The sequence below is a fragment of the Leopardus geoffroyi genome, chromosome C3 (genome assembly GCF_018350155.1).
Source record: "Leopardus geoffroyi isolate Oge1 chromosome C3, O.geoffroyi_Oge1_pat1.0, whole genome shotgun sequence".
Classification (NCBI taxonomy): Eukaryota; Metazoa; Chordata; class Mammalia; order Carnivora; family Felidae; genus Leopardus; species Leopardus geoffroyi.
Window position 1 is genome coordinate 33,340,046 of NC_059338.1, and position 17,362 is coordinate 33,357,407.

At 36.1% G+C, this 17,362-nt stretch overlaps 1 protein-coding gene across 1 annotated transcript in view; it reads right to left on the bottom strand.

The window, feature by feature from the left end:
- Positions 1-450: 450 nt before the first annotated feature.
- The window catches only part of CFHR5 (complement factor H related 5), a 31,755-nt gene continuing 14,843 nt past the window's right edge, over positions 451-17,362 (bottom strand). Inside the window, exons 6-10 of the mRNA XM_045456681.1 lie at positions 17,112-17,291; positions 12,461-12,637; positions 4,708-4,890; positions 2,051-2,233; positions 451-750 (exon numbers count right to left, since the gene is read on the bottom strand). Of these exons, the coding sequence (XP_045312637.1) occupies positions 554-750; positions 2,051-2,233; positions 4,708-4,890; positions 12,461-12,637; positions 17,112-17,291 (920 nt within the window). The 3' untranslated portion in view covers positions 451-553. The remainder of the gene's footprint in view (positions 751-2,050; positions 2,234-4,707; positions 4,891-12,460; positions 12,638-17,111; positions 17,292-17,362) is intronic.

The following is a 17,362-nucleotide window of genomic DNA, read 5'->3' on the forward strand; positions in this document are numbered from 1 at the left end:
GGAGACAGAGAGTGAGCAGGGGAGGGGCAGAGAGAGGGGGAGACACAGAATCCAAAGCAGGCTCCAGGCTCTGAGCTGTCAGCACAGAGCTCGACGCAGGGCTCGAACTTAATGAAATGTGAGATCATGACCTGAGCCAATGTCGGATGTTTAACGGACTGAGCCTCCCAGGCACCCTACAGTTTTTATATTTTATGATGTGATAGAAAGATAGAAAGCCTTGAAGTTATCTTACACATTTTAGACAATTAGAGGAGGTTAGATGGGACAAAGTACTGAATTGAGGCACATGCTCACTTTATGTGGGTAATATATGAACAGGAGACCCAGCACTATGATTTGACCCAGGTATAATATGGTCCACCTAATAAGTGAAGCGTTGCTCTTGGTTTATAAATTTGTGAATCTCTGAAAATTCAGAGTTCAAAATAAAACTGAGATAAGCAACACTCGAAAGAATAAATACATTAATTATAGAATTGCCTATATAATGCATACTTACAACATATATATATTACTTTAAAATTTATATTCAGGGAAATTAATGCTTGTTTCATTCACATCTGGGATATTCAACTTCCCCTTCCTGACAGATTGCCCGAAATGACTGTATTGATGTGTTTGCTTTATGTGGCCATTTACATTCAAATTCAACAAAATCCCCTGTTTTTACATAAAGTTTTTTGGTGTCTTTTCCTCTTAACTGTACGTTATATTTGTTCATGTTATCTTCAGATATTATACATGCATCTGAAAGAATTAAAAAAATACATCATTAATAATATACCTTTCCCTTTCCAAGAGTAGTGACATTTCTTTTAAGAATATTTTGGAAATAAATAAAATTTATGAAAGGATATTAAAAGCTAATATTTATTGAGTTCTGCCCAGTACTGTTCTTAGTACTTTGCCTTATCTCTAAACACTGTGCATCATTTCCCTGAGCTACATAACAGGAGATGGGGGCTCAGAAAGACTGAGTAATTTCTCCAAGGTCACATAACTTAATGAGTATTTTGACCCAGAATATGGACCCTGGCAGTTTGACTTCAGAGCCTGTGCTCTCAATTACCACATGCCATATAGGATTAAATTAAAATGTTCTGTTAGGGTCAGTGTTATTCACCCTCCTTTCCCAACTCAGGATTCTCTTTTACATTGTTTCCAAAATGTGCATAGTGTGAACATACGGATGTATTAACATCTTACTAAATATTACAGTAAAAATAAGTTTACTTCTGTCTATCAGATATATGGTGCAGAAAGTGGGCTGAAGAAGGGACAATATATATAAAAGCCAACCATCTCTTAAAATATTCACTTAGCATATTCTTGAAGGTAATTATTTATCAATAAGACCAAAAATTCTACTAGCTATTATATTAGCTATTATATTTCTTATTTAGAGCTCCTTTTCCACAAAGTAATTATCAGTGGGTTGTCACTTTTATGCAACATTGATTTCTGTAGGAAAGCAGTATTATCTTCCCCCCATGATCAAGTCCCCTCATTCATTTTTAAATTTAGCATTTTGAGAGGTAACATTCCTCTGAGTAAATAGCACACCCAGCAGTACTAAGTAGCATGTTCTCTATAGCCCATCATCTCTGATATAGGAATTGTTCTGAGTTTTAAAAATAAGCACATGGTTAAATTTGAGGAGCCATCCTAGGCAGTGGTGACCATAAGGAACTTCTTTTCGTACCTAGATTTGTCCATGCCCAGGATTCTAAGGTACATTAGCAAGTATTTTCCTGATGACATACGATAGACCAGTCCTTTTACTGTTAGAGTGAGGTTGATCTTTTTTCTCCCTGACTTTTTTTGTAGACAGGAGAGGCCACCATAGCCTCAGGCTTAAATACGTGAAATTTGGAACCAGGTTGCTGTGCCTGATTCCTAGCTCCACCAAATACCCGCTAAGTGGCTTGAATCCATGTCAGATAGGTTTTCAGCTGAACTGAAGTAAAAATCATCCTATGAAATTAGTCCATGAAAGCTTTACTATGAATATCAAATCTCAGACTCTAGGAGAATATGACAAACTCACCTATGCATTTTGGTGGTTCTGACCACTGTCCATTTCTGCACGTTACATCTATGGAGCCCCGAAGTTCATAGAAAGACTGGCAATGGTACTGGACTTTTGATCCTGGAGGATATACTGTTAATGGGAATGAGGTGATATCTCCATTGCTAATAGGTGGAGGGGAACCACAATATTGTGTAGAATCTGGAAAATAACATTTATGTGTTGAGAGAAAACCGATATGTAGTTTAAGTAAATTAGTATAAATAAATTTCTTTATATTATATGTTCGATGTTTAATATGATGTCTGCGAGCTCAAATAACTCATTATATAATTTCTACAATATAACCTGATAACCAAAAATTATAGTGCTTCCCTTCACCCATAAGTCAAATACACTTAAGTATTGAGTACATATATCTTATAAGAGCACGTATTATAAGGGCACCCATAAGTCAAATAAACTTAGGTATTGAGTACATATGTATTATAAGGGCATGCAACTAGGAATAGTTTTTATTTAACGTGTGATGAACAGATAAGTAAATCTTATCTGGTCTACTGTCCACCTCCTTCATAAATTTTTTTTATTTAAAGAGGAAAGGTAAAAATAAATAACTCCCTTCCCATTTCTATTCTCTGGGACAACTGTTACTTTCTGCAAGTAGCATGTACCTGTGAAATGAATTATTGACCTACTGCCTTCCATTTATTTTCCACTTCCAAATAATAGCGTAGGCATCTTTCTCTGTCAATAAAAATTTCAACTTCATGTTAAGAATGGCTAGGATACATTCCATTGTACTGATTTATCTTCCTACATATCACCAAGGATATAGATACGAAATGGCCAAATAAATAATCTTATCCTGAATAACTTCTTCTATTTCTTGTTTCATTGAGTGACTCTTCCTGTATTTTTCTCAGACGAACTCTTTCACGTGGGCACTAGATTCTTTCTCCATTAAACTCAGCAAAGACCATGAATCATCCCTTTTGGCTGTATTAACAATTTGTCCTTCTCTACCAAATCATTCCTCGACATACAAACGTGTTGAAAATGTCACAATGTAAGGTAAAATTTCCCTTTATCCACACCCTATATCCAGCTACTGCCTCATTTCTCTTGTCCCTTTAGAGCAAACCTACTTGTTTCCTATCATCCCTGATCTTACTTTATCAGCCCACATTCTCTCTAGAACACACTGCAATTAGGTATTTCCCAGTGCTGAAATACCTCTAAGCAGAGCTACCAATAACTTTAGGTACCTAAATCCATTGTTCAATTATCAGTCATCTCGTCCAGTTCTAAGTAGTCTTTGACATGCTTGCCCACGTTTTGAATGACATTGTGTAACATGTCCTTCGGAAGTATGTCCTTGATATTGCTTCTGGGACACCAGCTCTGATAATGTGATTTATGATAAATAGTTGGTATTATTCCCCATTCCTGGCACAGAGATCCTAAAACTCTTGGAATTTCACAAATGATGAGAGAAGTAAATGTATCTTCTGTTATGTTCGTGAGATGACTTTTGTAAGACCCATAGGTAACCAGAGGATAACCTGGTTGCCAGGAGGGCTAACCATGTGATGAGGGGGTTGGAACTTTCATTCCCATCCTGACCTACGGGGGAAGAGATAAGGGCTGGAGGTTGAATCAATCACCAATGGCTAATGGCTTAATCAATCATGCCTATGTGATGAAGCCTCCATAAAACCCCAAAAGGACGAGGTTCTGAGAGTTTCTGGGTTGGTAAATACATGGAGATGTGGGAAAAGTGGTGGCTGGAAAGGGCATGGAAGTTTTGTGCCCTTTCCCCATACCCTGTCCTATACATCTCTTCCGTCTGGCTGTTCCTGAGTTATATAGTTTTATAATAAACCCATAATCTAGTAAGTAAAATGTTACTCTGAGTTCTGCAAACTGCTCTAGCAAATTAATCAAACACAAGGAGGGGGGTTGTGGGAACCTCCAAGCTATAGCCAGTCAGTCAGAAACACACAGATGGCAACCTAGATGTGCGACTGGCATCTGAAGTGGATACAAGAAGCAGTCTTCTAAGACTGAGTTCTTACCCTGTAGAAATCTGATGCTATCCCTGTACAGTGTGAGAATTGAGTTGAATTGTAGGACACCTAGCAGGTGTCTAAGAGTTGCTTGTTGGATGTGGGGGAACCCCGCCTCCCCCAACACACACAATGTAATTGTGTCCTAGAATCATTTTATCAGCCTCCCCTAGTTTTTCTGGGTACTATCTGGCTACTCCTCATTTCCCAGATCTCTAATAATGGAGAGTCTCCAAGGCTGTCCCTTCGACCCCCTCTCTTTGTTAGCCATTTGAACTCTCCATGTGATCCCATCCAGTCCTGTAGCTTTAGATATCATCTATATACTAGCAGTTACCAAGTTTACATCCTAGCCCTGACCACTCCCAATTGCCCATTCTATATCCAGTAAAGACCTCAAGCTTCTTTCTTATATGGTCACTGTTGTAAATACCTCATAAAGAAACAGTTTTTAAAAGTGACAGAATTGAGTAACTAGATGACAATTTAATGCTTCAAAATATGGAGCAATACATAAATCATAAATTCTTTTTCCCTTTCTTTAGATAAAAAAAGAAGATTAGTAAATACTTTTTAAATAACATTATTTAGAAATAAACTACTAACCAATACACTGTGGTAATGACTGCCATTTTCCTCTTTTACACACAATTTCTCTTGCTCCGTGAAGTAGATAATTTTCTTTGCAAAGAACAGCTACTTTTTCTCCATCCTGATAATTCACTGTGGTTAGCATATCCTGAGCATTAGGTATCTGAGGTGGAGGTGGACAGAGTTCTGTCTCTTTTCCTAAAAAATATTGGAATTAACTTATTTGATTAATAAAATCTAAAGAAAACAGCTCAACAAGATAATATTTCAGTATATTTCAGTATAACGATTGTGTGTGTATGTATATTTTTATGTATATACAGGATGCTATAGTCACAAATGTACTTTATGTTAACATAGTTTAAGGTTTAACAAGCACTTTTGGGGTACAACCATCAGACTAAAATTTCTCTGGTGTTCCTTCTATTTCCTATTCATTATTCTGTCTCTTGTACAAATTAACCCTTTTAGTTTTTTCTGGCTAATTTATATGATTCAAATAAGTTATGCACATGTTACTCAAACAAGTGAACACAAAAAAATTAAATTGGTAATAGTAATGAGAGAACCAATTAAGACTTCCCCTAATAACCTAACCCTTGATCTCAATAAAAGCTTTCGTGATTTGCCTTTTGTTCTAAACATGACAATGACTGGTGATCAATGTAATTAGAATGCTTCTGTTTGAGTAGAAATTAACTTACTTTTGGTTGCTTGGTTTGTTCTAAGGGATAAATTTTAAATGGCCAATTTGGATGTCAAAACATCATTAACTGAGCCACAGTCCCCCCTCCTGACCTGGAGTCATACAGTGTTCTCCTTCAGTTCATTCCCCACCCCCCACCCCAGGACAGAAGCTGCTAAAGTGGTACTTCCCTTCAAAATTATTACAAAGAAATTAATACATATTTTTTATCTCCTACTATACTACTTTCTTTTAAAACCAATATAGAAGTGGGGCGCCTGGGTGGCGCAGTCGGTTAAGTGTCCGACTTTAGCCAGGTCACGATCTCTAGGTCCGTGAGTTCGAGCCCCGCGTCAGGCTCTGGGCTGATGGCTCAGAGCCTGGAGCCTGTTTCTGATTCTGTGTCTCCCTCTCTCTCTGCCCCTCCCCCGTTCATGCTCTGTCTCTCTCTGTCCCAAAAATAAATAAACGTTGGAAAAAAAAATTTTTTTTAAACCAATATAGAAGAGTGAGCTTATCTCTCCTGGTTTCACTACATTTAAAAATATACTAATAATTTATAGTAAACATTTCCAAAATTATGTGAATAGAACCTAAGATCAGTATAATTTCAGTGAAAACACACATGCTACCTGGAACCTGAATTTTACATTGGGTTTATTTTTTCAAGAAAGGAAGGCACATTAGAATTCTATACTTCAAATCCTGTAAACAAAAGCTATTTCTGTGAAAACCCAGAGGGTTCTCTGAGAGGTGGGACCACTCATGCATATTTCTATGCTCTATAGGACTTGCCCTATTTGTTTATTGGTTGAAGAAATATATGGCATAAAAGAATTTCATTCCAGTGTCATCATTATTCTAGTCAACCTTTAACAGGGTCAGTCTTTAATTATCTGTTTTGGCTCAACTAACTCTGCAAAAGAAGATAAAGAATAGCCTGATATTACTGTTATTGCACATTTTCTGTTGGTGAAGTCTGGCTCATAGGCCAGAGGACAAGCTGTGAAAAGAACATGAAAAGAAGATAAGACACATTCAATAGATAGATGGGGCAGTTTGCTCTTTTTTTTTTTTTAATTTTTTTTCAACGTTTATTTATTTTTGGGACAGAGAGACAGAGCATGAACGGGGGAGGGGCAGAGAGAGAGGGAGACACAGAATCAGAAATAGGCTCCAGGCTCTGAGCCATCAGCCCAGAGCCCGACGCGGGGCTCGAACTCACGGACCGCGAGATCGTGACCTGGCTGAAGTCGGACGCTTAACCGACTCCGCCACCCAGGCGCCCCCAGTTTGCTCTTTACATAGACATTTTCCTACTTTGGGTGTCCCATTTCCCCTTTGTTGAAGAATTTTGTAGTGTCATTTATTCATTTCTGTTTAGGTGTGCAAATATTTTTATTTAAATACAAAGTCACAAGGATGAATACTTGTTGAATTTCATCAAGACTCTTGACTGAGCATCAAGGTGTGTGATGCCAATCTTGGGAATCAGCAACCATGTGCTGTTTACCTCCTAGAAGTCCCAATATAGGGAAATAGGAAGGTTGACATTGTCTGTAATCTCAAACATATAAATAATAATTTAAAAAATGTAAACCAAGTCCCAACTAACCAAGTTAAATATTCAAATATCATTGCTATTATATTTTAGGTAAAAATATTATGCATGATTATGTCAGTTGTCCAACTTACTTTCCTTACAGAAGTATGGACATTGTCTTTAGAAATTTCAACCTAGTATAGATATAGTGTAGTTGAAATAGCACTAATATAAGAACCAACAAACGAGTTCCAGTCTTGATTTTCGCTAAGTGACTTCTTGGGGTCTTGTATTCCTGGTCTGTAAAATGAAGGACTTTGTTGTGTTTCTTAAGAGTAAGTCTGGCAGGCGCCTGGGTGGCTCAGTCAGTTGAGCGTCCAACTCTTGATTTCGATTTAGGTCGTGATCGCAGGGTCGTGGGATTGAGCCCCACATTGGGCTCTGCACTGAGTGTGGAGCCTCCTTAAAATTCTCTTTCTCTCTCTCTCTCCCCTTCTGTCCCTCTCCCCCACTCACGCTTGCTCTCATTCTCTCTCTGTAAAATAAAAAAAAGAAAAAAGAAGTCTGGCAATTTGAGTGACAAATATTTGCCACTTGATAATATCCTCACCTAATCTCCACCTGCCACCTACCACCATTTCTCGAAATTATTAAACTCTTCTTTCAGCTTTCAGTAAAGCTTCCTCCTCAGGTTTCTACCTCATTCTGGAAATATAATTTTATTATCTATAAGTACAACCTTTAAGAAAATCAAGTTGATGCAATAAATCAAATGTTTATGATTTTTATCTAGCTCATATCGAATATTTGGGGATTTTAAATACCATTGTTAATGTGTTCTGTATATTTTATAGAATCTTTAGTATTAAAACTATCAGTAATCTGACAACCAGCAATGGAGGAATGGTACATTATATACCGCCTTATCTAATACACAAACATATTAGGTTCTGATATGAAATCAACAATACAGAATAGATATTAATGTGTATGATATGATAATAGGATTAATAATGAAGTACCATTAAGGTGTAATATTTTTAATGCTGCTGCTTCTCCATATAGGCAGATATGTTTTATTCCAGAGTCACTTGAGTGGCTCTCTCAGACAAACATAAAGCATCATGGGGAATGAGAGCGGCAGGATGTCTTGTTTTTGTCATTTGGCCCAAACTACATTTTTTCCCCAAATGGAGTTAAGGGTATGAGTAGACTGGAAAGGAGAAGGGGGGTTGTCAGGAAGGGAAAAAATTTACACAAAAAAACTTCTGGGATTTAAGCAGCAATAAAGCAATAATCCCATTTTCTTTTCCCCAAGATTTTTTGTGTCGATCTTGCTAAGATGAAGAACTGACCAGGAAATATAATACGGAAATGGAACTCAGGACTCCAAAGGAAACTCCAGGAAAAGAGAGGTGAGCATTCTGAAGTCATCTCAACATTGAGGATCAGAGGGAGACAGATTTCCCAGATGCTTTCTTTCTATTTTCTAACCCTAACATCAGACTTTAGCAGGGCACTTGGAAAAGGTTGACAGATGTTTTGGTTGTTTGTTTCAGGACTCTGGAAATTTTAACAGTTGTGCTAGCCTTCATACCACTTGTAAATTTTCTTTTAAAACTCTGCTATTTTGTGGCGCCTGGGTCGCTCAGTTGGTCAAGTGTCCAGTTTCGGCTCAGGTCATGATCTTACAGTTCGTGGGTTTGAGCCCTGCAACGGGCTCTGTGCTGACAGCTCAGAGCCTGGAGCCTGCTTCAGATTCTGTCTCCCTCTCTCTCTCTCTGCCCCTCTCCCACTAGTGCTCTCTCTCTCTCTCTCTCTCAAAAGTAAATAAGTGTTAAAAAAAAAACACAAAAAACCTCTGCTATTTTATTTATGTTTATGTTTCTAGTGGCTTTCTCGTCCTTTCACTGTTCCAGGAAGGATAAAAGCAGCAGTGTGACTTGCTTTTTTCCTTGGAGAGGCATATTATATTCTGGAATTTCATTCGTTGGTTTCTTAGCTCTCTGATAAGACTGTTTAAAAGAAAAAAAAACTATAATTTTAGAGGTGCTTAGGTGGCTCAGTCACTCTTGATTTGGGTTCAGGTCATGATCCCAGGGTCATAGGATCAAGCCCTGCATTGGGCTCTGCGCTGAGCATCCAGCCTGATTAAGATTCTCTCTCTCTCTTCTCTCTCTCTCTCTCTCTTCCTGTCTTTCTCTCTTTCTCTCTCTCTCTGCCCCCTCCCCCGGCCCCTCTGCCCACTCACACATGCTTTCTTTCTCTCTCTCTCAAATGAAAAAAAACTATAATTTCATAGTTTATCTTGATTTTTCTTGTTTTACGGGTATAAGTAACATTGTCTTCTTCCTTTTCTTAATAAAAGAAACTAGATTCTGCAGCTATAGTAAAGTTCCTCTTGTGGATATTAAATATGGATTCACATGTATGTGTTTAGAGAAAATAAAAACTAGAAATTACACATATGTGATTAAGTAGAAGGAAAAATGAGGAAACCAGTGAGGCCACAAGAGGAACTTTACTACAGCTGCAGAATCTAGTTTCTTTTATTAAGGAAAGGAAGAAGACAATGTTACTGATATCTGGAAAACAAGAAAAATTCATGTCTGTGAATTCATTTATTTTTTAGCATTTATAAGGGCTATACTATAGCATATCGAAAGGCAACTTGCTTTTTTCATGAACTATGATGTTTTGAGACCCATACATGTGTGTATATGCAACACAAAGCATTAAAATAAGAATATTCTTCTTTCCTTTGCCTAGTCTTCCAAACTCAATTATACCAAGATTTAAAATGAGATGATAAAAAACTTTTTTTTTTTTTTTTTTTTTTTTAGAAACAGAGAGAGCATGCAAGCAGGGGAGGGGCAGAGAGAGAGAATCCTAAGCAGGTTCCATGCTTTCAGCACAGGGCCTGACGTGGGGCTCAGTCTCACAAGCCATGAGATCATGACCTGAGATGAAATCATGAGTGGGATGCTCAATTGACTGAGTCACCCAAACACCCCAATAAAAAACTTTTTAAAGACATGGAAAGAGATTATAAATTATGCTCTGCCCCCATTAAACTGGTATTGCATGCACGAGAGGCTAAAAGAATGAGTTTTAAAGAGCCAGTAGTAAAGGTTTCCTTAAAGGGTGCTGTCTGCATGTTATATCATGGGAGAGAGAAGGCTAAAATCACATTCCGCTTAGGCCAAGTGAAAGTAGGAAGCTTCTATACAACTGCTTTTCCCAGGGAATTAATGGTACAAAGAACAGTTTCTGACTCACACTTGAAATTTAAGAATAACTGAAGTAGTCTGTCTGGTAACACCTAAAGGCATGCCTGCACTGGTGATATTCTCCATTTCCAAATCTCAGTGGCTAGGATGGAAACCACGGGTAAAGGCTAGCTGTGGGTTGTCTTAAAAGGGCTTTCCCTGAAAAGTCAACTGTGGGGAGTGAAATAACTCCAATGGAAAAATGGACTTGAAACCCAGGATTGGTAAAACTTTGTCAAGACAACTACCCTAGGTTAAGGGAAATCTCCAGAAACAGCATTCTCCTAAGATCTGTAAATGCCCTTTTCATGGTATTTTCCTTTTCAATTAATGTTTTTAACTCCTTTATTTTCAAAACTGTATTCTTATATTATTTTTCCTATATTTGTATATTCATCTAATTTTGGCTTATAGAAATGTTTATTTGGACCTACCCACCATTCTTCTTGACTAGAGTAGAATTGATTAGCTAGGTCTGCTCATTAACCTTTATAAAATTAATGTTATTTCCCAGATCAGCTGTAAGTAAAATATTCTATTTCATTCATATCTGCTTTTACATTTATTATTTTGCCTCCTAATATCTGGAGTTTACTTTTCCTAGCCTAGGGGAGATAGATAATAGATGAAAGATAGATAGATAGATACATAGATAGATACATGAGAGATAGATAGATACTAGATCCAAACTTATTATTTTAAGGCTATACATTTCACTCTAAATTTTGGTTAGGTTGCCTCTAAGGGGTTTTACTATATGTTCTGAGAATTATAGTTCTTAGTAGTGTAAACACCATGTTATTAGGTTATTTGGAAGTGAGTTATTTCACAAAATGAAGGGTAAGGAAGTAGATAGATATTATTATTACTTTTAAATATTATTTCTTTGTGGTTATAAAAAGTAATCTAGGGGCGCCTGGGTGGCGCAATCGGTTAAGCGTCCGACTTCAGCCAGGTCACGATCTCGCGGTCCGTGAGTTCGAGCCCCGCGTCAGGCTCTGGGCTGATGGCTCAGAGCTTGGAGCCTGTTTCCAATTCTGTGTCTCCCTCTCTCTCTGCCCCTCCCCCGTTCATGCTCTGTCTCTCTCTGTCCCAAAAATAAATAAACGTTGAAAAAAAAAAAAGTAATCTATAGGGTATTCATATTTGAAACTTAGGAGAATTTTTTAATGCACAATAACAGATTAATTTAAACATTACATGGGCACAGAAAAGGCTTTAAAATGCTTGAAACTCTCAGAGCAATACTTCACTTCCTTACATAAAAATAAAAATATATTGAATAAAGAAATTTAACAAAAATAAAAACATTTTAGTTGTTTTAAACAACTAAAGCTTCTTGAAATTATTACTTCTTTAAATTTAATATATTTTACTTTTTACCCTCACAATTTCTGGTAACATCACATTCTTTTGTTAAGAATTAATATTTCATCTTGCCGATATATATTTTATATGATTTATTTCAAAGGATGATTTTGAGTGGTAAATTCCCTTCATCTTTCCTGTGTTTAAAAATGTATTTATTTTGTAATCATCAATAAATACTTTGGGTATGGAAAACACTGGTTGCCAATTACTTTTCTAAGTACTTTGAAGATATTGCTCCATTTTATCCTGGCTTCTTATATTATTGCTGGTGAGAAGTCTGAAGTCTACTCTGTTTTCTCTATCTTGTTATTTCTCTGTAAGCATTATATCTTTTCTATGCCTGGTTTATTTTAATTTAATGTGGTGCCCACTTTATAATTGTTTGTAATTTATAATCCTGTTGCTCACATTAAATAATTTGAAAACAAGCCTTTGAGGAATGTGAGATTTAATATTAGGAAAATAATTCCTTGATCATTTTTCTTCCCAGACTAATTTTCTACTTTTGGTCCAGACTTTGTCATGTCTGTTAGTTTAACCTTCACAGTGTGTCATTTGGGTTTTAGTTGTTTCCCAACATCATTGAATATTGAGTTTTTGTTCTATTTTTACCGTTCTTTTTTTTTTCTTTTATCATTCAAGAGATTGTAATAGAGTTAAAATGGGTTTACTTCATCACCTTTACCAGAAGGCAAGGGCTCTTAAGTGACAGTATTTGAAAATAGTGTTGTGAGTAGTTTCTATCTTCACCATCAACTTAAAAAATTATGTGATGCAACAAACAATTTAATTTAAAAACATGCTAATTACAAGAGAAATTTTCTGATAAAGATGAAATAAGTCCTACAAAATCTGTTTTTTTTTTTTCTCTTACAAAAATATCTCTAAAACAAATCTTACCTCTGCAGTTTGGTTCAGGATACCAGTTTCCATTTATGCAGGATATTTGCATCTGTGCACTCTTCCCCAAACATCTGTAATTTATTCTGGCATTATGATTATATTCAGGCATCCAAGGACTTATCAGTTTTCTTCGATAAAAATTTGGTATTTTGCAACTCTTAAGTTGGTCGGTTGCTATTCAAAAGGAAAATATGGATACATGAGCAGAATATTGAACAGAAACTAGCAATTATTTCAGTAAAATATCTGAAATATTAGTGGTATGATGAAATCATGTATGATGCCTTTAGGCCATATCACATAAAACTACTCTTAATTTCATTGCGTAGGCTACACTGGCTGTTGAAAAAATGAGAAAGAAAATGCAAAGCTGTGTTCCATTTTGAATGACAGAAAAATATCTCAAAGTCGCTTAGGAAATGGGAATGCAAGATGGATTAGTCTGGTCCAGGGTTTTGACTGGAGAACAGTCCTTATGAAACTTCATTCAGCCTAGTTTTTAAAGGCCATGAAAAGATATGTGTATCTGATTGTTTCCCACTAAATAACCACATATCTGTGGGAAGTACAGTACTAGGAGAGATAAGTCTGGATTTCCCTTGAGGTTCAATTACTCCCACATTTCAGAAGCTCAGTAAAGACCCTGACCCAAGAACTCAGAGTATGCTCACAGGAAGAACCCCCTGATAACAACACTATTGAGCCTTAGAACATGCATTCACAATGGGCCACATGCTTGTCTACATAGTTTTTATTGTTACGATTCTTCCCTTTTGTCCATAAATATGTAGCTCATCACGGAATCTTTCCTTAGGGTGTCCAAGGATGGCATAATGAGACATGAATTGCTCTGCTACTGCTTTTCTTCCAAGTGTTTTTTAATCCATGTTCTAAATCTCCCCTATGTGATGCTAGTGATTGGGTATCTGTATTTCCCTCATATAATAATTGTTGACCATGAGCACATACAATTTACACCTTTTTATAACAGAGTCCAGTCTCTCGGGGCTGGAAAACATTCCCTCCCTGTAGGTCATCATGAATTGCCAGTGGCCAAGGTGTCTGCCAGGCTTAAAGAAGCACAAGAGCGACAGTTTTCATCACCAGAAGTGGGTAGGTCAGTTGATAATCCAAAAGTCTAGGAAATGAGGGAAGAGAGTGGGTCTGGGTTTTCCACTTTAGAATCTTGAAGAACAGCAACAGAGAGTGCCAGTTGTTAAAGCTCAGAATTAAAGGCTTTCATATTTTGAGATTGCTGGAGATAGGACGAAGGAGAACAGTATCTGACGGCATCAGGACAAAACTTGCACATACTTATACATTACGGCTGAGAGCCTAAGACTGCTTGAACGCAGTTGAGAGAGCACAGCCCACAGCCTGATGGATTGATAGAAAAACCTGAAATAGATTTCACTACTTCTGCGGAAGAAAATGGACAAGCTGATCAGAAAATCTGGAATAGAGTTAAAAGATTTAGAGGCATAGGAAGAGTAAGAATCAGGTCTAGTTCCTAGGTCCTGCCTTCAACTCTTTCTCTAAGAGGAGAATCCAAATATCCCAGACATAAATAGAACTCAGGCTACATGGTTGTTATTTTGGTGGTTGTTTCTGGACCATGTAGAGATAGTTTCATGAACTAAAGAAATAAAATAAAAGAGATTAAGTTGTGGTTATTTATAAAAATAAAATATCCAAATTCATTATTAGAACTAATATGGGAATTTAGCAAGATTGCTGGAAACAAAACCAATATACAAAATAAAATATAATCCTGTATATAGAAAGTATAACTCTTCAAATATATAAATTAATAAAAGATCTCATTTATTTTGTCAATAGAATCCCAAAGAACTTAGGGAAAAAGCTTATTTAGAAATAATTTTAATGAGAAATGTATATTATTATATATAAATTTTAATATAAGACCTGACTAAATAGATTGATGCATTATATTCATGGGAGGAAGAATCAATAATAAATAAAATTGCAATTCTGGCCAAGTTTATAAATTTCATGTAATCCCAAACAAAATTGAACCAGAATTATCAAAGAATTTAGTTTTAAAATACAGATAGAGGGGCGCCTGGGTGGCTCAGTCAGTTGAGCGTCTGACTTTAGCTCAGGTCATGATCTTATGGTTTGTGAGTTCGAGCCCCGCATCAGACTCTGTGCTGACAGCCTGGAGCCTGCTTCGGATTCTATGTCTCCCCCTCTCTCTGCCCCTCCCCTGCTCATACTCTCTCTCTCTCTCTCTTTCTCTCTCTCTCAAAAATAAACATTAAAAAAATTAAAAATAAAATAAAACAGAAAAATTCGGGCATTTTAAAGAATAGTTGCGATGATTATAATAAGTAAAAAAGATTGCTGTAATAATAATGATTTTTTCCATATTACTATAAAAATAGACAAACAGGTTAAGGGAACAGAATAGATAATCTAGAAATAGATATAAATAGGGTACTAGTAAATGGCATGGGGGAAATAAATATTAGTAGAAAATAGAACAGACAATTCACTTAGTATTGACATAGTTTTCCACATCGACACAAACAAAAGTACTCTAATACAACATAAATATAACAAATAAATTAAAAAAATAAATCTTAGTAATGAGATTTTAATCCTTAGAATAAAAGGGAATATATTTATGCACCTAAAAAATGAGGGATTCCTAAACAAGATACACACAAACATGCAAACAATCGAAAAGAGAAAGATTGACAATTGAGTTTAAGCAAAACCCTCCAATGAAAAAGGCATCATAGAGAAAATAAAGCAAAAAAAACTTTAAAACTTTAAAACGTTTGCAATATAATTATGAGAATATTTAATGCAGAACTCAAATCTTAAAAGGAGAAAGAAAACACAAAGTTAAAGAAAAATGTTCATTGCACGTAAGAGAAAATCTAGCTACCGACAAATACTTGAATTTATACTCAATATTACTATCAGTCAGACAGATGAAATTAAATGCGAGAAATGATTTTGACCCACCGTCTTGGTGCCAGTTCAAAAATATTAAAATACCAAGTGAGGGCAAGAGGAGTAAGGTCTCCGTATACATCTAGCAGTACCTTGTAAAATCAAAAGTATCTACAATCCAATACCAACAATTCCACTTGCAGAAGCATGTCTTTTATACCAGGACAAAAAAAAAAAACAACAACAATTTCCATTTCCAATAGGGTAATGAAGTGATAAAGCAAGGTACGTTCTCAAGGTAGATTACAACACAGTAAAATTACAATGTTGAAGAAAAAAGCACTTTGCAGGTAGACAATAATTTTGCATAAGCTTAGGGGAAAAAACACAAAAATTTCCTCCAACATATATATATATATATATATATATCAAAAAGTAGATATATATATATATATCAAAAAGTAGAATGGAAAGTACAAATTCTACTTTCTGCTTGATTGAATTTCCCTTGGGAGGATGATAGGGTAATGGATACTCGCGTTTTTCTTTCATGTTTTCATTTCAATGATTTATTCTATTACAAAATATTTAAAGCAAATAATGTCAAAAATATCAATTGTGACTAGTGTAACACAGATGTTTTACAGCATTCTTTTTTTCCCCATTTTTTTCAACTTTAACCAAACATTGAATCAAAGTACCTTGGCTATGCCTTCTCATCTAGAACCCCTCTGGGACTACAACACGTTTAGGCTGAGGAGGAGAGATGAGGACAAGTTTTGAGACATTAATTCAATTAAAATGTCAAGCAGCGTCTATATAGACTTCCTATGTGTATGACAAAGTCTAGACCAACAGAAGGTAGAGTGCGGGTATGTGAGACAAAAAAGAGAGCTGATAGCAAGTGCACCGTGCCCCAGAGGAGGAGCTTGTGGGATAACAACCAAAAATAATTATGAAATGAGTTACTGACAAGGAATCTTAACACTTTATGCAAATAAAGTAATAAAGTATTGCATAAAATACTTTATGCAAACCTAAGCGAATGATTACTCAGGCAGTGAATTAGAGATTGGGTCCATACAGATGAGCCCTGATATTCTGGCACTTTATAATCTAAACGGAAGACAAGTATCTATTAGGTACATGACAATGATAAATGTATAGACAACACAGTGGAGAGGCTATATCATTCTACTAGAATTTTGACATGAGCATATGGGTACTGGAAAATAAACCAGGAGAGGTTACAGAGGTGAGTGAATTTTGAGTTGACTCTTAAAGGTGAATAGTTTTGCATATGATTACAGAGGAGAAAGACATTTCAGGAAGAGAGCAAAGGCACGAATGAGGAAAGGCACAGAGATTTAAAAGAACATGGCTTATCCAGAAGCTAAGGAAAATCCATTTTGCAAAGCTCCATCACATGGTGAAGATAGGATCCAGCAGTAGATACCTAGGAAAAGCAATCTGATGCTACTCCGAAGCAGAAGTCCCAAACTCTCCTGGTTCACAGAGCTCTTAGCATCTCAGTAATTTTTCACAGTGTTCATAGGTCAAAGACAATCTTTCCAAATTCACTTTCTTAAGTAATTAGGAGCAAACAACTTAGTAAGTATCTTATATCCTGTTTAATACCTGATGGGCACCAGCATGTGCTGGTGTGACTGTATTTATTGACTTAAAAAATTATAAACAAATACAAACTTAAGAAATGTATTCTCACCAACACACTTGGGAAGTTCAGTCCACGTTCCATCAATACAAGTAATTACATTATTTCCAACCATTGTATATGCATTTCTGCAGTGCAGTTCCACAGAAACACCAGGTCGATAGGGAGGGACTGAGGGCTGGGCATAGCCATTCTTGAGGTGAGGTACATATCCACATGTTTTCACGTGTTCTAAGAAAATGTAATAAAAGATCTGCTTACTTTTAAAATATTTCAAATATATACATGTAAATATATATATA